Below are 27,254 nucleotides of genomic sequence, written 5' to 3'. Positions count from 1 at the left end.
TCCAATAAGATTGACATCCAGAAATTGCTGAGACAGAACTGCTGCCAAACCCGATGTGAGTGTGTGGCAACCCAGAAACCACATGTTCCTCCCCCTACCTTCTGACCTCCCAAACCCTTAGTCTTTTTGAGTCAAGGCCAGTCTTGTAGACCCCTCTACTGACGTCAACTGTGTACAGACAATGCCCACAAAAGACCCTCGCAAGATCTCAAATTGGTTTTTCCTAGAGCTTTCTCTAGACACAGCTCACAGTGAAGCCAGATGTACAGAGACATCCTCCACACCCCCAAAACCAGTTCTGCAGCAGCTGACACAATCTGGGTGACCTCCCATTCAAGCGGATTCAGTTCCACCCTCATCTTCCAATGAGTGCATAGGATCCAATGAGTAGGGTCAAGGCACCAGCCAGCCCAACTTCAGAGCTAGGCTGAGGATTGACAAGCTACAAATTTGTGTTCTCACAGCCTCTTCCTCAGGTTCAGTAATTTGATCATTGGCTCATGGGCCTAAAAGGATAAAAATAGGCAGCCAGATGAGAAGATGGAGAAGGCAAGGACTGGAAGGGGCCCAAGGCCCAATCATGTGGATTGGGGAACCCCCTCCCAGCAGGGGGATAACTTTCTGTTTACATTCACATACTCCTAATAAGCCATTGTCCAGAACCCTGAAACACTATATTTGGGGAAGTTTTTGGGTCTTCATTGGCTTCATTATTGGTAGGCAGAGTGGACATCTCAGCATGGATTCTTCAAACTCCCTCCACCCAAGCCACAGGAACCCTCTAGAATGAGGTGGGTCTTAGCACCTACTGTGTTACAATCACATAGCAGAGAATTTCATTATGGCTGGCAAAAGGCAGTGAGATTAGAGTTACTATGACCCACCAGGGGAAGAAAAAGTCAAGATTCTGTGCCTTGAGAAGTTAGTGATGAACTAGGAACCAGGGAGCAGAAACCAAATGTATTCACATATACTCAGGTCCCATAATATCACATCCAAATGAAGTCATCAAGACAGGGATGTGTGTCCTGATCCCCAAATAACCAAATGCTCACAAGATCTGGAGTGGTAGATAGAGCAACCCAAACCATTGCTAAGTGGGCAGCTGCGCTCAAAGAACCCCAACCAGCCAGCAACATCATCAATGCTGTGCTCAGAGCACTGCTGACCAATTTTGCCACAACACTGAGCTTGGGAAGTTGTACATGGACCCTCCCATTCCATTAGGCTCAGCCACCACTTCATGGATGTCTAGCTCTTGCCAGGTGCACTCCAACTGCGCGATGCAGTGTTAGTGGAAAGCTACTCAACTAGCAACTTCTCAGAACGTGACTCTGAGCAGAACAATCTTATCAGGAACAGTTCTGTTTAGGATTGTGATAATAGGTAGCATTTACAGGCTGATAAGGGCTATCACAGTCAGGACAAGGGCCATATATAAGCGGCAGCTCTTGCCTGCTTCTGCACACCTTCCACCTGTCCTGCCTTCTCCACTGACTTGGGAGCCAGGAAGAACCATGAAGTGGCTGCTGCTGCTCGGGCTGCTGGCACTCTCTGAGTGCATCATTCACAAGTGAGTCTGGTGACCAGCAATGGGAAGAATGCCTCAAGGGGCAACTTCCCAGCCCTCTGCTGCCTGCCTGTCTGTCATATTTCACCTTCCCTTCTTCTCATATGCAGTCTCCCTTCCTTGTCTCTCCTTCTGCTCTCATGGGGAGGCAGCCGTGGTTTGGTTTCAACCATATCATGGTGATCTGTAACCTCGCCTCTGTGCTGTACGGAGCTTCTCTCCTCCTCCTTCCTTCACTTCTCCTAAACCAGTTTCCTTGTCCTTCTCTGGCTTCTTTAGAATCTCCTGAGCTGGATCCTTGCCCATTAACCTCACCTTCTCTAACCTTGCATGCACCAATGCTGTGCCCCAGGGTCCCCCTGGTCAGAAAGAAGTCCTTGAGGAAGAACCTGATTGAGAAGGGCTTGCTGAAGGAATACCTGAAGACTCACACCCCCAACCTGGCCACCAAGTACTTGCCCAAAGCTGCCTTCGACTCAGTGCCCACTGAGAGTCTGGAGAACTACCTGGATGTGAGTGCATGGGCAGGGGGGAGGGGCAGCCCCAAGGACTGAGCCAGTAATAGAAAGGGTGTCTGGGGGACATGAATGACAGCAAGGAATGCTCCCTGGATCTCAGCACCCCATGGCAGTCGAGGACACTCGCAATCATAACTGTTGCTGTCATTTGTTCATCATTCATTCATTTGTTCGTTCAATGTTTATTTATCCTGAATGCCTTGATAGGCGTCAGGCCTTGCGACTGGTCCAGGGGGCAGCAGGGAGCAAAGTCACAGTTCCATAGTGGGAGAAGGATGACCTCACCGAGCATGAACACCTAGTGACAATCACGGTTAGGAAGAGGTCCACCAAAGGAAGGTGTTACTTGTTGAGTGAGTGGTTCCTGGAGGACAGTAAGTCCTCCTGGGAGCTGTCAAAGAATAACAGGTATCTCCAAGAGGAGGGAGGAAGTTCTAGAGCAGGAGGGCTTGTGCTCAGCCTGTTGCCATAGTGAGCTATGTGCATTTGAGGAAGGAATAAAAGAGTGTGTGAGAACAGTGGAGAAGAAAGGAGGGTGTGCCAAGTAAGGTTAGGGGCCTTGAGTGGAATCGGTCACACAGAGGCCAGGGACTGACATAGCCTGGTCCCTAATTGCCACAGATTGATCCAAAACACTGGAGTGGTACACTCAGACTCTTACTTGGAACCAATGACATACTCTGGTCTTTAATACACATTGCCTTTCCTGTGGTCAAGGGCTTCCCTTCTGAGATACATAAGACCCACTACAAAAGGGGGCTCTAATCCATACAGACCTAGTGACTTGGGTAAGTGGTTCATGTTCTCTGAGCCTCAGCATCCTCGTCTACAGAACTGACCCACTCACAGTCACCACCCATGGGTGGTTGCAAGTCATTACCACCATAGAGCTTTTGGTTGTGGTTCACATAGGCCCCAGCTGGTTCTTGGTGGAACTCAGAAACACCATCCCATTTATTGTGCAAATATTTATGAAGACATACTAAATTCCAGAGGCTTGACATTTGCTGTGGAAAGAAAGCCAAAGTTTGAGGGCCTATATTCAAGAAAGGAAGACAAACAAACCAGCATGTGAGATGAATTATGATCATGAGAGGGGTCATAAAGCATAAAAATTTAATTAAATGGTGGGAACAGGAGAAGAAGATATGGGGCACTTTGGTTAATGTAGTCAGGAAAGGCTTCTTGGCAAAAGTGACACTGGACAAGAGCTCTGGATGCTGAAGGAGTCAGCCAAGGAACGGTCCGGGAACATACATTTCCACAACACAACAAACAGCCAGAGCAAAGGCCCTGGGGTGGGATGGAGCTTGTCATTGTCCAAGAATAGTATAGAAATATGGAAACTGGGGACAATCTACCAAGGGGAAAGTGTTGGCATTGAGAATAAAAACCCTGAGTTTCCTTTCTTAAAATCTGCTGTCCACACTGAGGTTTGGGAATGAGAGATTCCCATGGGTTCCCTTGTTTAACTGACGTGCATGTCTCCAGATCAGCAAGTTAATGGACAAGCACCTGAGGCCTAACTGGTTGGGTGCCAGACGTTACACCCTACCCTCTGAGGTGTGCTCCCCAGGAGGGCGAGACTGACATGCCTTGCTGAGAGAGGATAGCAGATCTGCCTCGGTTATGAATTTGCTTAGCAGGGAACAGCCAGAGGCAATCAGGGAGCAGTCAGAGAAGACATCAAGGAGGTGTGAGCATGGCTGGGATTTGAAGGAGTGTGCACTTCATGGGGAAGTGAGAAGAGAAGAAGAGACGATGGAGTCTTGGATAAGGAACTGCTCTGGAGGGAGGCTCAGATGAGGAGTTACAGGTCTTTGAACTGTGCTGTCCTGGCCCCTGCAGACTGAGTACTTTGGCACCATCGGCATTGGAACCCCCCCTCAGGACTTCACAGTCATCTTTGACACCGGCTCCTCCAACCTGTGGGTGCCCTCTGTCTACTGCTCCAGTGCTGCCTGCAGTGAGTGCCTGCCATGCCCAGCCCTGTTTTTCCATGCTTTCCCTGATCACTCTGAGACTTCTCACAGCTCCCACTTCAAGCCTGAAGGAGTCACTCAGGGATTCCAGGGACATGTTTCCCCAGGCAGCTTCAAGGAGCTAGCAGTGGGCACAGGTGCTCAAGGCATAAAGGGATGACTTGGAAATGGAGAGTTGGACTCCTGGAGGAGAAAGCCTATAGAATTTTTTAAAAGATTTTTTTATTTTATTTATTTATTTGAGAGGTAGAATTACAGATAGTGAGAGGGAGAGACAGAGAGAAAGGTCTTCCTTCCATTGGTTCATTTCCCAAATGGCCACTACTGTAGGAGCTGCACCAACACGAAGCCAGGAGCCAGGTGTTTCTTCCTGGTCTCCCATGTAGGTGCAGGGGCCCAAGCACTTGGGCCATTTTCTATTGGAAAGCCTATAAAATTTTAAAGCAAGGAAGGAATGAAGTACTCCATGTTGGCCAGCCATGCCGAGTCCCATGTGCCACAGTGGGCTTAAAGCTGGACTGAGACACTCTTGAGATGAGTGTGGAACTCAATTAAATCCACAGAGACAAATAGCTGCTTTGGTAATGAAGGAGACATTGTCGCTGGAAGTCACTACAATGTTTAAAGTTCCAAACACTTCCTGCTTTCTGGCTGAATTTTAAGAAGAGGTGTCAGTAGAATCAGGGGAGCCCTAACTAGAGCCTTGGCTGTGAAAGCACTCAGCACCATGGACAGCCACACTGCTGTGCTCAGTGCTTGCCTGGGTGCCTTGGGACAAACTATTGTAGGCTGAGACCATCCACCAGTGAGATGGTGCTGACTGCCAAAAACTTGCGAATAGAACCTGGAATTTCTGTCCTCCAAAGGCCACTTTAAAGGTCATCCTATAGCAAAGGTCATCTTTCTCCTCCATAGTCCCATCCAAGTCAAGAAATCCCATCCCAGGAAGACATGCCCATTCTACCACCCTTGTTAGCCCTCTAAAGTTAATGATGTCACTCTTTGCCTTTGCAGGCGTCCATAAACAGTTCAACCCTGAGGACTCCTCCACCTTCCAGGCCACCAGCGAGTCTCTCTCCATCGCCTATGGCACTGGCAGCATGACAGGCTTCCTGGGATACGACACTGTGCAGGTGAGCACTTGGGGGCTATGACCCTCACACTGTCTGAGCTTTGATCCTGTTTCCAAGGACTTGGGGACCACAGTAAATGTCCCAAAGCAAGTTCACTCTAACAGTATGGATCTCAGAGATCACACAAGAAATCTAACAGGCAGTGCAGGGAGGATGTGGCAGAGCTGTCACACACACTCAGGGGTTAAGCCATATGAGCATTATAGGAGTAGTGCCTGGGAAACTCAGCCATGCTCAGTGCTGAATGGAGGAAGTGGGGAGAAGGGACACAGCTGCTCAATTCTCTTTTAGCATCTCCTCCACATCCTCCTCCTTCCTTTAGTCACATGAGCTCCACAAATCTCCAGGCATGGCAGGGGTAAAGTGCTCTAGGTTGCTGGAGCCTGCCTTCCATCTGCCCAACCAAAATCCAAATGCACAGTGACTATCCATCCTGCAGCAGTATCTCACAGTGAGTCACACACTGTGGCCACCTGACAGCAGCTGCCAAGGTTCTGCCCAATGGGGAGTCAAGAATTTCAGGGATAGTCCTCTTCCTGCTTTCTGCCTTATTCCCTGGAAGCTAAGTCCTCCGGGAAATGAAGCAGGGTCACTCTGAGTCCAGGGCTGGAGCCCAGAAGTGCTCCATGAACAGGTGCTCATTGTGGACCTCTTCTCTGTGCCCCTTCACAGGTTGGAAACATCGAGGACACCAACCAGATCTTTGGGCTGAGTGAGTCGGAGCCCGGTTCCTTCCTGTACTACGCTCCCTTCGATGGTATCCTGGGTCTGGCCTACCCCAGCATTTCCTCCTCCGATGCCACGCCCGTCTTTGACAACATGTGGGACCAGGGTCTCGTGTCCCAGGACCTCTTCTCCGTCTACTTGAGCTCGTAGGTTTTGGCTAACCTGGGGCCTTTCCCACACGGACCATTTTCACCTGGTCCAGCCAGGGACCTAACTAGGGTTGGGTGGGCTGGGAGGATCTTAGAAGAATGAGATTTGCAAACTCACTGTCAAATTGCGTGCATTTTCCAAGAACATTTTACAAACTCCTTGTATGTACAGATTGCAAAATATTTTGCACCAATATAAATTCTCTTGAATTTTATTTTTCTGGGAAAATTTTGAAATACCCTCATATATCCTGAACAATGACATTTCAAACTAATGAAAGCAAGGTTCTTCTTATTGAGTTAGTTCTAAAAATGATAGAAGAATAACTCAGGTGGGTTTTGCTGTGTAGACTTTTACCCAATTGTAGCCAAGGCTGTCTGCAACTTTCCTCTGTTTCTCATATCCTCCCCATGACACCATTGGCCAACGGTCATATTTTGCTTCAGGCATTAATATTCTGCTAGGTGCTGCACTGTGCACTAACATGTTCACTGTAAACTGGGTGAGTAAATGTGATTGAGGTTGAGTCTTAGAAATGGTCAGTATTTTTTTTTTTACTAATTTCTTGTTACCATCTATACCTGCTTTCTATCTAACCTGAAACATCAGATTTAGCCAATGGACTCTGCAATATCAAAGAATCCTTTGTGAGAGTTCTTTTATCCTTCGTACCCTTGGCCACTCAATCTTCAGGTGCCTCTTAAACATAACGTGCTTTCATGAGTGCTTAAGTATCTTTTGTGGGTCACTGCATCTCCCCAGCTACATAAAGATTCTAGAAATCAGCCCTATGGACTTTTTAGGGCAGGTAGTTGCATGTTGTTGGGCAGTCCCATGGACTGTAGTTTGTGTAGTAGGTCCCCGACCCTGACCTATTGCACCTCAGTAGCACCCCTGCCTCCACCCAACAACAATAATCAGAAATGTCTCTGGATATTGGCCACACTAGCCCTGAACGAGAAAGAGTGATCTCCACCATTAAGTCCTTAAATGCCCAAACTGCCTGAATTCAATTCACTTGTAAACCCCAGGGAAACTTAATGAATACCAGGGTGCAAACCATACAGCAGGGAACCCAAATTTCTAGGTTCTATGCTTGACCACAACTACACAACTATGTGAACTCCAGCAAGTTGCCTTCCTTCTCTGAGACACAGTGACTTGTAGAGTCAAAATAATAATACAGACCACTGTGTGGACCTGGTGTTACATTGAAAGAATCCACAACAGTCACACATTCAGCACAGCTCCTGGCACTGAAAAGTACCCCATCGAGGGTAGCTCTTGGGCTGTACATAGCAGATATGCAAACCATGAATTAATGAATTCCTGTCTTCTCCCCTACCCCTCCTTTTTCCACAGTGATGATGAGAGTGGCAGTGTTGTGATGTTTGGTGGCATTGATTCTTCTTACTACACTGGAAGCCTGAACTGGGTGCCTGTTTCTTATGAGGGCTACTGGCAGATCACCGTGGACAGGTGAGACAGCACCACTGCATGTTATCCTGGGCTGAGCCCTGATCCCACTTCTTTATGGACTTGTTGTTGATCTGATGTCCAAATCTACCTGGAACAGCCAATACAGGGGAGAGCTGGAAACTGGTCAAGCTACTGAGAGCTTTGAAAAGGCACGATACTTGATGTGGAGGAGAGGGCTGTCTGGGAGCCCAGCTCCTCAGCGATGATGGGACAACCTCTTCCTTGTGCTGTAATGTGTGATGATCACATTACAGCACACCCAGGAAGGGTTAACAAACCTACCTCCATACCTCTCCGTATTTAGGGAACCTGGAAAGCAGCACACAATCTGCCATTATAGCAAGACTGCATTTGGTTGTCTAGTATTAGGGTGAAATGACTGAAAAATTTTCACAGACCAAGCATGCCCTGGCCTTTGAAGCCTGAATTCCAGTTGTTCTGCCCCTGTGGAGGGCCCAACTAGGGTCACATGTGTAACCCTGAGAACTCAAGGTCCTTTCCTTGCATCTCACCCTCAGCATCACCATGGATGGAGAGACCATCGCTTGTGCTGATGGCTGCCAGGCCATCGTGGACACGGGCACCTCTCTGCTGGCTGGCCCCACCAGTGCCATTTCCAACATCCAGAGCTACATTGGAGCTTCTGAGAACTCTGAAGGCGAGGCAAGTCCAGCCTCAAATGCTCTCTGCTAGACACTGGGGCGGGGGGGAGTACCATGCACAAGGGATGAGCCCCTTCTAACCCCCACACTCGCACCTTCCAGATGATCGTCAGCTGCTCATCCATGTACTCCCTGCCCAACATTGTCTTCACCATCAATGGAGTCCAGTACCCTGTGCCCGCCAGTGCCTACATCCTGGAGGTAAGGGAGCACTCGGCCAGGCGCGGATGGGGCCACACAAAAGGAGGCTGCACACTGCCCTCTACAAGGGGGAATTCACACTTCTCCCTGCTGAAGCCAAGAGGCAGACTGACCCCTGCTCTGCATGGCCAGCAGACAAAAAGAGCCTATCACAGCCATGCAGGAATGAGAATTGTTGGAAGCCTCTAAAGGAAAAGTGAGGCAAAAGATGATGGTGTGAAAAGGGGATTCTGATATTTAGACCTGCATCTGACTCCCTGGTCTCAATGTCCTGTCAATCATTTCTGAGCAAGGTGCATGTTCTCTTAGCATTCATTTCCTCACTAGAACCAGAGGTGGCAGCTCATCCCACCGTGTGTGCACTTAGGGGGCTTTGGTAAGACGAGCACAATTCAGTCCAACGACCTTCAAGAAACTCCTTGCTTCCTTCTACAAGGGCTGACCTTACTCTGGGAGAAGTGTTCACACCTGGTGCCTTCTCTAGGCAAGTGCAGCCTTGCAGCCCAGGCTGAGCAGAGTAACACAGGGAGGAGGAGGAACCCCTGGCTGTCAGCTGTGCCACGGTGGCGACAGAAATAATGAGAAGTGGCTACACCCTCAGGGAATCCAAATCTCCTTCCCAGATCCGACTTCAACTTCTGCCTAAACCCCAATGCTGAGGTCAGGGTTCCTGTGTCTGCCAATGGCAGCATACAAGCCTGGCAATCTGTCCCATCAAGAGTGCAGGGAGCAGCTCCTGCAAGCTGATTCGAGCCCAACAACAGCCACATCCCTGGAAAATGAGCCACAAATCCCCCCTTGGCATGACACCTGCAGCCAGATTGGGGAGCCATTCATGGTTATCACCCAGTGCTTGTAACCCTCACCCTGTTCCCCATCTCCTGTGCTATTCTCTGCTCTGCAGGAAGATGACGCCTGCATTAGTGGCTTCGAGGGCATGAACCTCGACACCTACACTGGCGAGCTCTGGATCCTGGGTGATGTCTTCATCCGCCAGTACTTCACCGTCTTCGACCGGGCTAACAATCAGCTGGGCCTGGCTGCTGCAGCTTAAGCCTGCAGCTTTGAAACCACTTCCCGACAGATTTGGCCTAGTCCTGCACCTCCTGTAGGTGGACGGACTTCTCCTGATTGTTCTTCTGGAAACACAGTCACCTTCCAATAGAAGTAGTTGGTTGGCCCTGTTCCCACTCACACCCATAATGTAGAATAAAAACAGCTGATGAAAACATGTTTATGGCTTCTTCTCCTCACTAGTATGTCTCCTCCCATTGCTGGGGTCAGAACACCAGGCAGACAAGCAGAAATGATCATGTCTCCTTGGACATCAGCAAACACAGTGACATTTAGTAACTGGGCCAGAAGCAATTGAGTGAGAGGCAGAGTGAGAAAAAGGACAGGGAAGGGGTGAACGGGACACAGATGCCATTGGGAGTATTCAAAAGCTGGGGCAGTCCATTTGTGTATAGGCTTTTGAGTCCAGCTGTAGGACACAGAAATACACAAATACCTTGCTTATGGCAGCAAGTATAGATGAAGAGCCAATGGGTGCCTATAAGAGCAGGCAGTGTCAGGGGAGATGGGCCTACAGGGTGCAGGCATCAATCAGTGAGATCCATCTTCCCACTGGTACATGTGCCCCACAAGTGCAGGGGCCTGGCCTTGTCTGTGATGTCCCCTATCAGCAGGTGCCTGTGGAAGAAATGCATGAACTGCCCAGGAAAAGTGAGCACCAAACACCCAGGAGAAAGAGGGCCCTAGGGGTTAAGCTCCCCAGGCCGGTGCCGTGGCTTAACAGGCTAATCCTCCGCCTTGCGGTGCTGGCACACCGGGTTCTAGTCCCATTTGGGACACCGGATTCTATCCCGGTTGCCCCTCTTCCAGGCCAGCTCTCTGCTATGGCCCGGGAAGGCAGTGGAGGATGACCCAAGTGCTTGGGCCCTGCACCCGCATGGGAGACCAGGAGAAGTGCCTGGCTCCTGGCTTCGGATCAGCGCGATGTGCCGGCCGCAGCGGCCATTGGAGGGTGAACCAATGGCAAAAAGGAAGACCTTTCTCTCTGTCTCTCTCTCTCACTATCCACTCTGCCTGTCAAAAAAAAAAAAAAAAAAAAAAAGAGGGCCCCAGGAGTTAAGCTCCCCAAAGCATTTGTCTGTTAATAAACGAGCCAACATACAGCAGGCCCCTTGGAGGCCACATGCATGAGTGCCCTGTGTTTCTCAGTCTCTGTGGACCTGGTCCCTTTCCATGTATGTAGGCAGCTGAAGCTCCAGACACCCGGAGAGATGCAGCATCTCCATTTCCTGTTTCATCACAGCAGGGAACAAGAATCTGTTTTCATTTTTCCAATTAAAATTATGCTGATGCCAAACACACTTTTAGATGCTGAGAGGCAGTCTGGTTTAGGGGTCAGAAATGTGTTATGGGACATGCAAAAGTTCACGGAATAGAGAGCCTGTTTTAGTTCTTAGTGTTTGGCTCCCAATTTACCCTCATGTTTATGTTCCTGGGAAAGCAGCAGATGACGGCCCAGGTGCTTGAGCCTTGTCATCCATGTGGGAGACCAGGATTGCAATAAGCTCCAACTTTTTTTTTGAATTTTTTCCATAAAATTTATTTTCGTCTTCATGTCAGTAAAATTATAGATTATATTGTTGTAATCAAAATATGTACATAATTTCTTCTGTGTATGGTAATTATTTAAAGTACTAAAAAGGACATAATTGTACTCAAGTGTTAAATTTTAATACATGTTCATCAAAATGTAAAACAGGCATATAGAAGTTTAAAAGTCAAAATTATTTTTCATGTTTTCAAAAAAGTAGTTTTCTGGCCAGTGCCATGGCTTAACAGGCTAATCCTCCGCCTTGCGGCGCCGGCACACCAGGTTCTAGTCCCGGTTGGGGCACCGGATTCTATCCCGGTTGCCCCTCTTCCAGGCCAGCTCTCTGCTATGGCCCAGGAAGGCAGTGGAGGATGGCCCAAGTGCTTGGGCCCTGCACCCGCATGGGAGACCAGGAGAAGTGCCTGGCTCCTGGCTTCGGATCAGCGAGATGCACTGGCCGCAACGGCCATTGGAGGGTGAACCAACGGCAAAAAGGAAGACCTTTCTCTCTGTCTCTCTCTCTCACTATCCACTCTGCCTGTCAAAAAAAAAAAAAGTAGTTTTCTTCAAAAAATATGCAACTATTTTCATTGAAATTATAGCCAAAGTTGTAATTATAGGGCCCAAGCCATGCTCCCCTCTTGCTGAGAATGAAGAGTTGAGCTGATTAGAACTTTTATCCTAGGTAATGCTGCTTTGCCTCTGTTGTCTCCAACACTAGAATATGAGCTGCTAAAGGAGGTATTCATAATCTTCTCTGTATCTCTATTTTTTTCTCTTTTTAAACTTTTATTTAGTAAATATAAATTTCCAAAGTACAGCTTATGGATGACAATGGCTTTCTCCCCATAACTTCCCTCCCACCCACAACCCTCCCATCTCCCGCTCCCTCTCCCATTCCATTCACATCAAGATTCATTTTCAATTATCTTTATATACAGAAGATCAATTTAGTATATATTAATATATATACCTTAAGATTATATATATATATATATATATATATGATTCCAGATGTAAGACCACAAACTGATCCTTTTCTTATCTGCAATTTAAAGAAGACAGTTTTGTGGTAAGCATGTGGTGTCACAGTTAAGGTCCTCTTAGGACACTTGTATCCTATATCAGAGTGTCTGTTCATAACACAGCCATGCTTTCAGTCCCTGTTTCTTCCTAACACATACCCTGGGAGGAATCAGGTGATGGTTCCAGTGCTTGTGTTCCAAGCACCCACAGGGGAGAACAAGATTGAGTCCCAGGCTCCTGGCTCATCCCCAGCTGTTGTGGTTATTTGGGGAGGAAACCAGCATATGGAGGGTTTCTGTCTATATTCGTGTTTATGGTTCTCTCTCTCTCTCTCTCTCTCCAATCCTTTCTAAAAATAAAAAAACAGGAGGGAACAAAGGAAAAAAAGAAAGAAGGAAGAAAAAAAGGAAAGCAACTGATTGTTCTTCCTCCTGTGCTAGGAAACCTATGTGCTAGTCCTGTACTTTTTGGCAAATGCACCGGAAAAAAATCGTAAAGTTTCTTCCCCTGCTGTCCAGGCCCCAGGTTCTGTGCAGCAGCAGTTCACCTGAGGGCTAGGGCTAGCTTCTGGGATGTGTTAGTGTGAACTCTACAAACCAGTACCGAGGCCATCCCCATGTCAAGTCACCACCTCTACCAATTTGCCACAGTGCCAGAGTCAGTCCCATCCGCTCTACCCATTTGCACATGTCTTTTTAGAAATATAAAGTCGATCCCATCTCTCTTTTGCTTAAAATTCAAGTGAGAGCCTTACAATTTTACCAGGAACAAAACAACACATTTTAGAATGGATTTTGTGGTTCATCTGCATCTTCCCTGCCACACTTGATCCTGTTGCCCCAACTTCCCACGACACTGGTGGTTTCAGCATTCTGCAAGTAGCTTAAGCTTTTCCCACCCCCACACCTTTCCATATGAGTCCATCACCCCTGCCTCCCGGCATCTGCATTACCAGGTATTCAAATCAAACCCAGGTGCCCCACTGTGGGACACGGGCATCTTAGCTGCTAGGACAAACCTTCACCCTGACATTCAGTTTCTTGAAACAGCTCTGATAACTTGGCTGTGGGGCAGCTCCCAGAATAAAGGAAATCAACACCTTGGAGCAGGCTTCTGACACCATCCCTTGATCTCATAGTGTGTCCGGAACCCTAAAGTAGAACCCAAGGTCAGGGAAATGTGTTCAGTCTCCATCCAAGAATAGACGCTCATGCTTGTTTGAGCTCAGGCTGCAGAGAAGTCACACCAGAGCTCATCCCAGGAAGAGCAGTTTACACCCGGCTGTGGTCCTCATGGTGGTCTGGAGCCCTCTGGCGGCAGCCTGTCCTGGGCACGGAGCCATGCACACGGAGGTGTCTCATTGGCAGAAAGGTCTTTTATGCCCTCAGGAGGCCATGGCCTAGCACATGGTCCTCTGCAGACAGCTCCAGCGCCTCCTCCTTAGGAGGCTTCTTGTGCCTGGAAGCAGGCAGACAGGAAGCAGGCAGGGCCATTGGGTGGGACCTGCTTCAGGCCTGGTGAGCAAGCAGCCCAGGAGCTAGTGCTGTGGTTTGAATACAGTTTTACCTCTCACCACCCACTCACACATAAAGTCATATGTCCCAGATATGAAAGGGGTGGATACCTACTCAGATATGAGGTTTAGAGGAGGCCCCTTGGCAAGTAATTCAGTTTTTTTAAATTATTTTTTATTTGACAGATAGAGTTAGACAATGAGAGAGAGACAGATAGAAAGGTCTTCCTTCCGTTGGTTCACCCCCCAAATGGCCACTATGGCCGGAACTACACCGATCCAAAGGAGCCAGGTGCTTCCTCCTGGTCTCCCATGGGGTGCAGGGCCCAAGCACTTGGGCCATCCTCCACTGCCCTCCCGGGCCACAGCAGAGAGCTAGACTGGAAGAGGAGCAACTGGGACTAGAACCCGGTGCCCATATGGGATGCTGGTGCCACAGGCAGATGATTAACCAAGTGAGCTATGGCGCCGGCCCCAAGTAATTCAGTTTTGATAAGGTCATTCAGAGAGCACCCAAGTTTTAATCCCAGGGCCTTTATAAGATGATGGAGAGATACCAGACAGAAAAACAGACCTGCACACCACCTGTCTCAGGGTGCCACACCTGTGCCGCCCCAGGTTTCTGCCAGCAGGAAGGTCTTCATGAGAACCGAGACCATTCAACGGTCTTGACCTTGACCTACTAAACTGGGAACCTAACAAACATCTTTCCTGTATAACATTACCTTTCCTCAGGGATTTCCTTAGAGTAATAAAAACCAGATGAGAACTGCAGGCCTCAGAGAGTGTGGACAATTACAGGGACAACTTCCACTGCATCTCACACCTTGGGGAAGATTCTGAGGTTGGGTGATGCTGTCCCCACTAGGTCCCAGCAGGTCCGACTGTCCCAGCAATGAGTGGCTAGTTAACACGCCTCGATTGGCCTTCTCCCCATGACTCTCACTCAAACATTTATCTCCAGCTCTGATTTGGCAGAACCTAAACATAGTTGATGTAATTATGGTGCCCACCATGACTGTGGGAAACAATTGTTCGCCTGAATTCCCGCATAAGAACCTGCTTAGGATAGCTGGTCCCTGAAATATACACCAGACATCCAGATTAAGTTCCTGGCCTAAGCCAGACCCAGCTATTATGCCATTTATAAAGTGACCCCATGAACAAGGAATATCTTTCTGTTTCTCTTTTACCCTCTCTGGCTGTCTGTCTCTTTGCTTTTCAAATAAAAAAATTAAGACAAAAAGACATCTTAGAGAGCAGACATTTGGCATTCCAGTTAAGACACCACCTGATACACCCATATCCAATATCACAGTACCTGGGTTCAAGTCCTGGCTCTGCTCCTGACCCCAGCTTCTTGCTAAGCTGCACACTGGGAGGCAGCAGGTGACGGCTCAAGTACTTGAGGCTCTGCCACCCATGTCGGGGACCTGGAGTGAGTTCATAACTGCTAGCTTCAGCCTGGCCCCAGCTGTTGCAGGCAACTAGGAGTGAATCCTAAGCTGGAAGATATCATTCTCTCCAGGTGTCTCTGTTTTTTAAACAAACAAACACATAATTTTAAAAAACATCCTTGGATTAAAACTATTTTGCATCAAAATCAATTTAATTCTTTTTTTTAACTTTTATTTAATGAATATAAATTTCCAGTATACAGCTTATGGATTACAATGGCTTCCCCTTCCCATAATTTCCCTCCCACCCTCAACCCTCCCCTCTCCCATTCCCTCTCCCTTTCCATTCACATCAAGATTCATTTTCAATTCTATTTATATACAGAAGATCAATTTAGTATAAATACTTCAACAGTTTGCACCCACATAGAAACACAAAGTGAAACATACTGTTTGAGTATTAGTTATAGCATTAAATCAAAATGTACAGTACATTAAGGACAGAGATCCCACATCAGGAGCAAGCGCACAGTGGCTCCTGTTGTTGACCCAACAAATTGACACTCTAGTTTATGGCGCCAGTAACCACCCTAGGCTGTCGTCATGAGTTGCCAAGGCTATGGAAGCCTTCCAAGTTCCCCGACTCTGATCATATTTAGACAAGGTCATAAAAGACAGAGTGAGGATAGTAACCAATGATCCTAAGAGTGGCCTTAACCAGGTCTGAACAATTATACAGCACTAAGTGGGGAAGAGGACCATCAGTACACACAGGTTGGGAGTAGAGCCATTGGTGGTAGAGTAGAGGTTATGATTACAAAGGAATGAGGCCCAAGTGCGCTAGACAGGGTCTAGAACAAAGGACAGAGTCATTATTAGAGGAGCTAAGAAAGGTGCTGTCTAAGCTACAATTAAGTTTTCTGATTGAGAGGCAAATAGAACCTGATAGAAGGGGCTTGATAATAATCTGGTGGGCTTTAGGCCTTGTAAGTTAAGAGGCCCAGACCTATCTATCTCTTCACATGGGGTATATCCTGAGGGAGGTGTGAACCTCCTAGGGGAAGGCACTCTGTTGACTTTCATTACTTGGCTGGCCTGGGAGGAGAGCTGGCCAGGTAAAGGCAGGTGGCATCTCTAACAAGAAATTTACAGTTCTGCCTGCAATGTTGCTGACCCTACTTGACCATCCCCTCAGCTGCAGTGGTCACTTTGGAAGTTGGGCTGAGTGAAGGGCTTTTCAGCTTGGAGCCAATAAGATCTGTGGCTCTGACCTGGGCATCCTTCGATTCCAGGGCAGGTCCATTTCCAGTGATCCAACTCTTGGCAGAGCTGCCAGGGCTCTTCACAAGCTGACTTCTGCTGAAGCCCAGGCTTACCACATTGAAAGCCACTGCAGTGGACTGGCCTGTTGGGTCTCCTTGAGGGCAGATCACTGTACAGATCAGCCATTAATAGGCCTGCCACCCATTGCTTCTGATGCCGAGCTTTCTTTTCCTCCTGGTTTGTGTTAAAGCAGACCAGATGATGCAAGCCAAGGGAGTGCCCGTGTCTCTTCTCTAATCTTTGGTGGCCTGAACTACAAGACTATAGTCACAGGCATGTTCTGTAGTAGTTTTTCTAAGGTAGACAATGCCCATGAGGAAAATTATATTCTCACTTTAAAACTTTCTTTCCCTTTGGTCTGAAAGGGAGGTTTTTTTTTTCTACTTACTGTATACTTCGCTGATGGCAATGTGAATCTAGCTATGAGATTATTAGTTAAGTTCTTATTTTGGCTATGCTATTACAGAAAAATGTTAGCCATCTCTTATAAGGTCTAAAGATTAAATTGTGCATCCTACAGATTCCTTCATAATAGAATTAGTTTCCTACCTTGAAGAGAATAGAGAAGTGAAAGAACAAGTTGGGCTTAGAATAGAGAAATGAGGGAGCAAGTCCTAGATCGCTTGCTGACAATAGCAATATTACATGAATACTTAGCAAACCGTTTCAACCCTTAGATAAGAACTTAATAAAACATTTACCGGAAGGTCCAATGCCTTCTATAAATTTTAAGAATCATGTATTTGAAAACACGTCTTAAATATCTAACATGGTGTAGTTTGTTTAACCAGTAAACTTAAGCACAACCATATAAAATGTTTTTAGTTTCTTTCTACCAACAAGTTTAAAACATATGATACACAGATTCAGGTCATACAAATTAAAATGTATCTTTGATTGATTTTAGCAGCTTAAATTTATGGACAATCTTATCTAAAAGCCATTTAAAATAAAACTCTTAATAAAATTTCCCCATGTGGACATACAATATGTATGCACATATAACATAGCATAATAGACCAATATCAAAATCCAAAATATCTGGTTGAAATAAGATTCCTTAAAATCATGGCATAACATAGACCAAATCTGATCATTGTTACAAGGTGATTATTCAAGTCTTTGAAAATAAGCACATAGTTAAATAACCCATAGCTCTTCATCTCCTCCCTCTCTTTTTCCACTCTCAGATTTAACAGGGATCACTTTTCAGTTAAAATTTAAACACCTAAGAATAATTGTGTGTTAATTACAGAGTTCAACCAATGGTACTAGAACCACAACAACAACAACAAATACTAAAAAGGATAAAGTATTACATTGTACATCTAAAGTCAGGACAGGAGCTGATCAGTTCATTGTTGCTTATAGTGTCCATTTCACTTAACAGGTTTCCCCTTTGGCGCTCAGTTGTCACTGATCAGGGAAAACAAATGATATTTTTCTCTTTGGGACTGGCTTAATTCACTCAGCATGATGTTTTCCAGATTGCTCCATCTTGTTGCAAATGACTGGGTTTCGTTGTTTCTTACTGCTGTATAGTATTCTATGGAGTACATGTCCCATAATTTCTTTATCCAGTCTACTGTTGATGGGCATTTGGGTTTGTTCCAGGTCTTAGCTATTGTGAATTGAGCTGCAATAAACATTAATGTGCAGATGGCTTTTTTATTTGCCAAATTAATTTCCTTTGGGTAAATTCCAAGGAGTGGGATGGCTGGGTTGTATGGTAGGGTTATGTTCAGGTTTCTGAGGAATCTCCAGACAGACTTCCATAGTGGCTTAACCAGTTTGCATTCCCACCAACAGTGGGTTAGTGTCCCTTTTTCCCCACATCCTCTCCAGCATCTGTTGTTGGTAGATTTCTGAATGTGAGCCATTCTCACCGGGGTGAGATGGAACAGCATTGTGGTTTTGATTTGCATTTCTCTGATTGCTAGTGATCTTGAACATTTTTTCATGTGTCTGTTGGCCATTTGGATTTCCTCTTTTGAAAAATGTCTATTGAGGTCCTTGGCCCATCTCTTAAGTGGGTTGTTTGTTTTGTTGTTGTGGATTTTCTTGATTTCTTTGTAGATTCTGGTTATCAATCCTTTATCTGTAGTATAGTTTGCGAATATTTTTTCCCATTCTGTTGGTTGCCTCTTCACTTTCCTGACTGTTTCTTTTGAAGTACAGAAACTTCTCAATTTGATGCAGTCCCAAATGTTAATTTTGGTTTTGACTGCCTGTGCTGTTGGAGTATTTTCCAGGAAGTCTTTGCCTGTGCCTATATCTTGCAGGGTTTCTCCAATGCTCTCTAATAATTTGATGGTTTCGGGTCGTAGATTTAAGTCTTTAATCCATGTTGAGTGAATTTTTGTGTAAGGTGATAGGTATGGGTCTTGCTTCAAGCTTCTGCACGTGGAAATCCAATTTTCCCAGCACCATTTATTGAATAGACTGTCCTTATTCCAGGGATTAGATTTGGATCTTTGGTCAAATATAAGTTGGCTGTAGATGTTTGGATTGATTTCTGGTGTTTCTATTCTGTTCCATTGGTCTATCCATCTGTTTCTGTACCAGTACCATGCTGTTTTGATAACAACTGCCCTGTAGTATGTCCTGAAATCAGGTATTGTGATGCCTCCGGCTTTGTTTTGGTTGTACAGGATTGCTTTGGCTATTCGAGGTCTTCTGTGTCTCCATATGAATTTCAGCATCATTTTTTCCAGATCTGAGAAGAAGGTCTTCGGGATCTTGATGGGTATTGCATTGAATGTATAAATTGCTTTTGGGAGAATAGAGATTTTGATGATATTGATTCTTCCAATTCATGAGCATGGAAGATTTCTCCATTTTTTGGTATCCTCTTCTATTTCTTTCTGTAAGGTTTTGTAGTTTTCATCGTAGAGATCTTTAACGTCTTTGGTTAAGTTTATTCCAAGGTATTTGATTGTTTTTGTAGCTATTGTGAATGGGATTGATTTTAGAAGTTCTTCCTCAGCCGTGGCATTGCCTGTGTATACAAAGGCTGTTGATTTTTGTGGATTGATTTTATATCCTGCTACTTTGCCAAACTCTTCGATGAGTTCCAGCAGTCTTTTAGTAGAGTTCTTTGGGTCCCCTAAATAAAGAATCATATCATCTGCAAAGAGGGATAGTTTGAGTTCGTCCTTCCCGATTTGTATCCCTTTAATTTCTTTTTCTTGCCTAATAGCTCTGGCCAAAACTTCCAGAACTATATTGAATAGCAGTGGTGAGAGAGGGCATCCCTGTCTGGTACCAGATTTCAGTGGAAATGCTTCCAACTTTTCCCCATTCAATAGGATGTTGGCCGTGGGTTTTTCATATATTGCTTTGATTGTATTGAGGAATGTTCCTTCCATACCCAGTTTGCTTAGAGTTTCATCATGAAAGGGTGTTGTATTTTATCAAATGCTTTCTCTGCGTCTATTGAGAGAATCATATGGTTTTTCTTCTGCAGTCTGTTAATGTAGTGTATTACGTTGATTGTTTTGCGAATGTTGAACCATCCCTGCATACCGGGGATGAATCCCACTTGGTCTGGGTGGATGATCTTTCTGATGTGTTGTTGCATTCTATTGGCCAGAATTTTATTGAGTATTTTTGCATCTATGTTCATCAGGGATATTGGTCTGTAATTCTCTTTCAATGTTACGTCTCTTTCTGGCTTAGGAATTAAGGTGATGGTGGCTTCATAGAAAGAATTTGGGAGGATTCTCTCTTTTTCGATTGCTCTGAATAGTTTGAGAAGAATTGGAGTTAGTTCTTCTCTAAATGTCTGGTAGAACTCAGCAGTGAATCCATCTGGCCCTGGGCTTTTCTTTGTTGGGAGGGCCTTTATTACTGTTTCAATTTCTGTGTCAGTTATTGGTCTGTTTAGGTTTTCTATGTCTTCCTGGCTCAATTTAGGGAGGTTGTATGTGTCCAAGAATCTGTCCATTTCTGCTAGATTTCCCTGTTTGCTGGCATACATGTCCTTGTAGTAATTTCTGATGATTCTTTTTATTTCTGTGGCGTCTGTTGTTATGTTACCCATTTCATCTCTGATCCTATTGATTTGGGTCTTTTCTCTTCTTTTTTTAGTTAGTTGGGCCAATGGGGCATCAATTTTGTTTATTTTTTCAAAAAACCAGCTCCTCGTTTGGCTGATTTTTTGTAATGTTTTTTTGGATTCAATCATGTTGATTTCTTCTCTGATTTTAATTATTTCTCTTCTCCTACGGGGTTTGGGTTTGGTTTGCTGCAGATTTTCTAGATCCTTGAGATGGCTTGAAAGCTCATCTATTTGGTGCCTTTCCAATTTCTTGATGTAGGCACCTATTGATATAAACTTTCCTCTTAACACTGCTTTTGTTGTATCCCATAGGTTTTGGTATGTTGTGCTGTTATCCTCATTTACTTCCAGAAAATTTTTGATTTCTCTTTTAATTTCTTCTATGACCCATTGTTCATTCAGGAGCATGTTGTTCAATCTCCATGTGTTTGCACGTGCTCTAGGGATTCCTGAGTTGCCAATTTCCAATTTCATTCCTTTGTGGTCTGAGAAGCTGCATGGTATGATTCTAATTCTTTTGAATTTGCTGAGACTTGCTTTATGGCCTAGTATGTGGTCAATCCTAGAGAGGGTTCCATGTACTGCTGAGAAGAATGTAAAGTCCTTAGATGTAGGATGAAATGTTCTGTAGATATCTGTTAGATCCATTTGGGCTATAGTGTCATTTAAATCTACTGTCTCCTTGTTGATCTTCTGTCCTGTTGATCTGTCTATCTCTGAGAGTGGAGTATTGAAGTCCCCCAGTACTATTGTATTGGGGTCTAAGTCTCCCTTTAAGTCCCTTAACAAGTCTTTTAAATAAGCTGGTGCCCTGTAATTAGGTGTATATACATTGATAATCATTATATCTTCCTGTTGAATGGATCCCTTAATCATTAAATAGTGCCCCTCTTTGTCTCTCCTAACAGTTTTTGTGGTAAAGTTTATGTTGTCCGATATTAAGATGGCTATGCTCGCTCTCTTTTCATTTCTGTTGGCGTGGTATATCTTTTTCCAGCCTTTCACTCTCAGCCTGTATGGATCATTGTTGGATAGATGGGTTTCTTGTAAGCAGCAAAAGGATGGGTTTTGTTCCTTAACCCAATCAGCCAATCGGTGTCTTTTAACTGGACAGTTCAAGCCATTAACATTTAATGTGACTATTGAGAAGGAGTAACTTTGCCCTGCCATTAGCCAAAGATACTTTCTAATATATGGTTTGAGATTCCTGTGATCTTTTGGTGTGAGGTTTCCTACCTTTACCTTCTTTCATATTGGTGACCGTGTTTCTGTGTTTCTGTATGTAACACATCTTTAAGCATCTTTTGCAGGGCTGGGCGAGTGGCAACAAATTCTTTCAATGTCTGTTTGCTGTGAAAGGTCTTTATTTCACCTTCATTTATAAATGAGAGCTTTGCAGGATATAATATTCTGGGCTGGCAGTTTTTCTCTCTTAGCACCTGGGCTATGTCTCGCCATTTTCTCCTAGCTTGTAGGGTCTCTGAAGAGAAGTCAGCTGTGAGTCTAATTGGAGATCCTCTGAGAGTAATCTGGCGTTTCTCTCTTGCACATTTTAGGATCTTTTCTTTGTGTTTCACTGTGGTGAGTTTAATTACAACGTGTCGTGGTGAGGATCTCTTTTGGTCATGTTTATTAGGGGTTCTATGAGCTTCCTGTACTAGGATGTCTCTGTCTTTCTCCAAACCTGGGAAATTTTCTGCTAGTATCTCACTAAAAAGGCCTTCTAATCCTTTCTCTCTCTCCATGCCTTCAGGTACTCCTAGAACCCGAATGTTGGGTTTTTTAAGAGTATCCTGTAGATTCCTGACAGTATTTTTTAGATTTCTGATTTCTTCTTCTTTTCTTTGGTTTGACTGTATACTTTCCTGTTCTCTGTCTTCTAAGTCTGATATTCTCTCTTCTGCTTCGCCCATTCTGTTTTTAAGACTCTCTAATGTGTTTGTCATTTGATCTATTGAATTCTTCATTTCATTATGATTTCTCGTCATTATCACCATTTCTTGTTCCACTAGTTGTTTCATTTCATTTTGATTCCTCCTTAATATTTCATTTTCACGAGAGAGATTTTCTACCTTGTCCATTAAGGATTTCTGTAGTTCAAGAATTTGTTTTTGAGAACTTCTTAATGTTCTTATCAATTTTTTGAGATCTGCTTCTTGCATTTCTTCAATCTCCTCATCTTCATAATCTTGAAATGGGGTGTCTTCTTCATTTGGGGGTGTCATAGTGTCTTCCTTGTTCTTGTTACCTCGGTTTTTGCGTTTGTTGTTTGGCATGTTGGAGATATTTGGTTTCTTCACTGTGGTGTTTTTTCTTGTTACACTATGGCTCTAATATTAAGTGGACTGTCTGCTTTCAGTGGTGCCTTAGAGGCTTGAGATGAGCGTGGACTGAGAGCTGTGTTTGGTTCCTCAGGGCTGAGGGTGTGTCAAAGATGACACTCCCAGGTTAGGTGTGGTAAATCTCTCTCTTTTTTGATTCAAAAGGGAAGTAATTCCGCACAGCTGAACGTAATTGGAGGTAGTTAGCAGGCAAATGATATACCCACAGGAGCCAGAGATCGGAAGCTCTTTCCCACGGACCACACAGGGAATCTCTGCTGCCCTCAGTGTGGGCTCCAATTCTCCTGAAATCTCCCACTGGGTTGCCAAGTTAGATGCTAATCTTTGTTATTTCACCCCTCCCCCCAGAGTCAGGTTTTTCTGCTAGGCTCAGGGCCGGTGCAGACCTGAGGTCGCCCTGCTTATGACGTATGTCCAAAATGGCGCCTGCTCTGTCTTGCTCGCCTCTGAGAGGTGAGCGGAGAGAGAGAAACTTGTGTCCGTATCGGTCGCTTTTTTTATTTTTTTCCTCTCTCTCTTCTAGTTAGCCTGGTGAACTTTTCCCCATGAAGTTTCAAGCCTCGTTCCCTCTAGCCTCCTCTTTCCGCTTCCCCGCTGGTGTCTCGGGCTATTGTGGTTCGGCTCACCTCGCGTTCCAGCGCTGGTGCGTTGAGTCTGCTGCTGGTGTCCCGAACTTGGGCTCCCACGCTCTTCACGCAGGTCCACTGTGAATCACTAGTTCCAGAAGAGTTTCCTATGCTGTTTCATCCCCTACTCTTCCTTGACCCTGCAGTATCTCCACTTATATTAACCTGTCTCTCTCTCCGGACTAATCGTGTGCTCCGTTCCTATTCCGCCATCTTGCCGCCTCTGATACAAATTTTCTTAAGCTGAAGATATTATTCTTGGTGACTTGAAGAACTGCTAGTTGCTCCTTAAATCTTCACAACTTGCCTCATTTAAATATATTGGCCAATTGCTTGCAACGAGAAGAGGGACAGGAAGAAGCCCAGCTCCCAGACGCTGTGCAGCCAGTAGGTCCTCATGTCTCCGCCGCGCTGGAGGTTCTCGGGCGCGCTCCGGCTCTCGCCTCTTCGCTCGCGCTCTCTGCTCCAACAGCGCCGCTCGAGTCCCTGGGGGTCCCCTCTGGGCTCCCCCGGCGCCGGCAACCCTGACTGACGAGGCTCCTGCCGCGCAACGGCCGGACCCAGAACAGCCTCGCTGTGGCTGGGAGCGCGCGAGCCCGGCCCGGGGTGGACGCTCGGCGCCTGTGCCTGCTGCAAACACCGCGAGCCCCCTTCTCCCTCAAGCGCTCCCGCTCTCCGCCTTCTACCCTCCTCTCCCTCACTCCCCTGCAGCTCCAACTAAATACCAATTTAATTCTTAAATCCATTTTTCAAGTATGGAAGGCTAGATAAATCTAAGTGCTATGCAGGTAATTGTTATAGAGTATTGTTTAAGGAATAATGACCAGAAAAATAAAAGCCTATACATATACAGTATGGGTCCGACTTTCCCTTCAAATATTTTCCTTTGCAGTTGGTAAGGTATGTGGATGTGGAATTTAAGGACATGGAGCAACACCTGTCCTCACAGCACGGGGACATAGCCCTGTGTCCTGCCCCAGCTCAGGCCACTACTGCCTCTGAGCTCCACAGGGGGTTGGCTGGGGCTTTGGGCCTGCCCTGTGGCAAGACCCTTGTTCATCCTTTGCGTCCTTCTCACCCACAGCTGTTTGTGTTGAGGACAGGCCTATGTGCCCAGGGATCCATCCATCCTAGATGCTCCTTCCCAGGAACTCAACCTGTGTAGCCTTCTTCAGTGTCCTCCCCACTCACTTTAGAGGGCTCACAAAGCCAGAGGCCTCCAGGGCCTTACAGGAGACCCGCCCAGTCCAGCCCAGGCTTGGTGCAGGCTTCTCTGCCAACAATGGGTTAACTGGGGAGCTCCTTCTCTACCTGTGGTTTGGAGTTGGGATTCCCACTCCCCACAGGTGAGAAGGGAATGACCAGAGCATCCTTGGGAAAGTGAGACCACCTTTAATCAGGAAACCTCGGGAGATGATGGGTCGCACAGTCCCAGGGGAGCCCCAGGCCCCTTCTGCACCTCCTCCTCTGCAGGCCACCCTTGCGCAGGGCACAGATGCCAGGGGTCCACGGAGGATCCCGGAGCACACATCTGCCTAATTCCATAGTGCTGGGCAAACGCCCTCAGGGAGCAGCTTCTGGCATGGGGGTGTTTGTCCTTCCTAGGAGGCCACATATCAACCTCAGAAGCTGACCTGCTTGGTCTCTGAGCTGCAAGCCTAGCGTCATCTGTCCAGAGATCCCCAGGCACAGACCAAGCTCACAAGGAGTCCTCTTTGTCCCTTGGGGTCTCCACTGGGGGTGCTTAGGTCCCCGGGTAGGCTTCAGCCACAGGGGCTTCTGGGAGCTAAATGGGTGGTGGCTGCAGTGCTGCTGGGAGTGTGGAGGTGGAAGGAGAGTGTTTGAGAAGCCAGAGGTGTACATGGAGGTCTCCACCGGGCTGGAGTGGGGCAGGCAAGTGCTGAGACTTTAGGCAAGAGAGTGGTAGGCATACAAGGCCACCTGGATGCTGTTTGGGCCCCAGAGGCTGAGAAAAGGTCCTCTGGAGTGACAGGAATTGGCCAGGGAGCCCGATGGCACGTCAGGTGGCATGGATACTCCTGGAAGCCTCCAAGGCCCTGGTGAGAGCCAAGGAGACTGAGAGACTCTGGACTGTCCTGGGGACATATTCTCAGTTCCCCGAGTGGGTGAAGTAGGCACTGGGTTTCCTGAGGGGCTGGTGGATGGAGTCCGTACGTCAGACAAGTTCATGTCCAGAGCAGCTGCAGGGGAGGGAGCGGGGGCCTAGCAGGCGATGCCAGTGGGGGCCCGGGCAGGAGCTGCAGTTGACAGGACTCGTGGTTTCTTCCCAGGGGCTCCTAGCAGCATTGCCCAGCTCCACACCTCCCTGAGGAGATGTGCTATTCCCTGCTATTCCTCTACAGCAAACAAGAACACTAGACAGGGACAGACGGACTGCACAGTGGTGCCCCCTGGTGGCCCACATGGATCTGGACAAGTTGCTGAGAGCCCATCCAAAAGGAACCAGGAATGGAGAACACAGCTTAGCCAAGTGGCTCTTCCAGGGACTCACGGGGTGACCTCGGACAGGGCATGTAGGTCCTCTAACTATGGAAACCCTAATTTATTGATTTTGCTATTAACCTAACACTGCTCTAAAAAGTACCCTCTAGTAAAAAAAAAAGTGTTATATTCTCAGTCAAGAGCATGGAACATACACAGGGCTCAGTGCACAGAGGACAAGTAAGGGAAGGAAAACGCTATGTAAGAAGCATTAAGAGAGGGAGGCAGCGAAGGGAAGAGAGGACACTGAAGGGGTGACAAGGAAAGAGATATCGTCGGGCTCATTCAAAAGCCAGAGTGACTGTAGGTAAAAACCATTGAAAGGCTGATTGCAAATTCTGTACTAGGCTAAACACCACAGAATCATACACTAAAACCTGCAAATTGTATGGCATAGGAGTTCCATCTCAAGAAAGATGGTATTTTTTTAAAAAATTATAAGTAAACAGTTAAAATTCTACATCAATACAAAGTTAGTTTTTCTTAAATGGAGATCTAGTTAGGAACAGGCATGCGATAAACACCCTAAGCAGTGTGTGCCAGGAAAAGGGAACTCTGTAAGTTCCCTCTTTGAGCCTCAGTTTCCCTACTTGGAGGCAGGAGAGGATAGCACATAAGGGCACAGGGTCAGAAATAAGAGAGAGACCCAGGCTTCAATTAGTCCAACACTCCACACTAGAAAGTTAACCATTCCGAGTCTCTGTCTGCCCACCTGCAAGACAGAGCAGTCGCAGTCACAGCCATGGGCAAATGGGGCTATGAGCTTGTGAGACAGCACAGGGAAAACGCTTGGGACACCTGGCACATTGGCTACCAGGTCATTTCGAGAGTTCTGGGGCAATGACAGTGACCAGCTTGCAGAGGAGTGAGCATCAGTTAAAATGAAGCAAAATCTATAAAGTGCTCATACCGCTCATCCCCCCACTCTGCAAGCAGCTTAAGCTTCTCCCACCTACACCCACTTCCCTATGCCACCGTCGTCACTGCCTCCTGGGGATTGCATTAGCAGGAAGCTGGACTCTGGAGCTGCATATCAAACCCAGGGGCTCTGCTGCAGGACGCAGGCATCTTACCTGCTAGGACAAACCCTATACTGATGATCAGTTCTCTTGAAATGGCTCTGATCACTTGGGCCTTGGGACAGCTCCCAGGGCCAGGGAAATCAACACCATGGCACAGGCTTCCAACACCATACCCTCGTCTCATACTATGTCCAGAACCCTAAAAGTGGAGTCCAAAGTCAAGGAAATGTGTTGTGTCTCCATCCAGGAGCAATACCCTCATGCTGTTGGAGACCAGGCTATAAGAAATCACACCTGAGCTGAACAGGAAGAGCAGTTTATACCCAGCTGGGGACCAAATGATGGTCTGGAGCCCTCTGGTGGCAGCCAGGGCAGGTCAGGCAGCAGTCTACTCCGGGAGCATCCCAGGGGCAGCAT

General features: G+C 46.5%; 1 protein-coding gene across 1 annotated transcript; it reads left to right on the top strand.

Moving 5' to 3' along the window:
- The first annotated feature begins 1,517 nt into the window (after positions 1-1,517).
- LOC133764168 (pepsin-3) lies at positions 1,518-9,475 on the top strand. Its single transcript, XM_062197844.1, has 9 exons — positions 1,518-1,573; positions 1,923-2,082; positions 3,937-4,054; positions 5,085-5,203; positions 5,876-6,075; positions 7,442-7,558; positions 8,077-8,221; positions 8,323-8,421; positions 9,326-9,475. The coding sequence occupies exons 1-9, from the start codon at positions 1,518-1,520 to the stop codon at positions 9,473-9,475; spliced, it is 1,164 nt and encodes a 387-aa protein (XP_062053828.1).
- The last annotated feature ends 17,779 nt before the right edge of the window (positions 9,476-27,254 follow it).

This window comes from Lepus europaeus, chromosome 7 (assembly GCF_033115175.1).
Source record: "Lepus europaeus isolate LE1 chromosome 7, mLepTim1.pri, whole genome shotgun sequence".
Lineage (NCBI taxonomy): Eukaryota > Metazoa > Chordata > Mammalia > Lagomorpha > Leporidae > Lepus > Lepus europaeus.
This window is presented reverse-complemented; position numbering and strand designations above follow the sequence as displayed.

Coding starts and splice junctions, on each gene's coding strand:
- LOC133764168 (XM_062197844.1), top strand. CDS start 1,518: ATGAAGTGGCTGCTGCTGCTCGGGCTGCTGGCACTCTCTGAGTGCATC. Junction 1,574..1,922: donor TCTGAGTGCATCATTCACAA/GTGAGTCTGGTG, acceptor GCTGTGCCCCAG/GGTCCCCCTGGTCAGAAAGA. Junction 5,204..5,875: donor TGGGATACGACACTGTGCAG/GTGAGCACTTGG, acceptor GCCCCTTCACAG/GTTGGAAACATCGAGGACAC.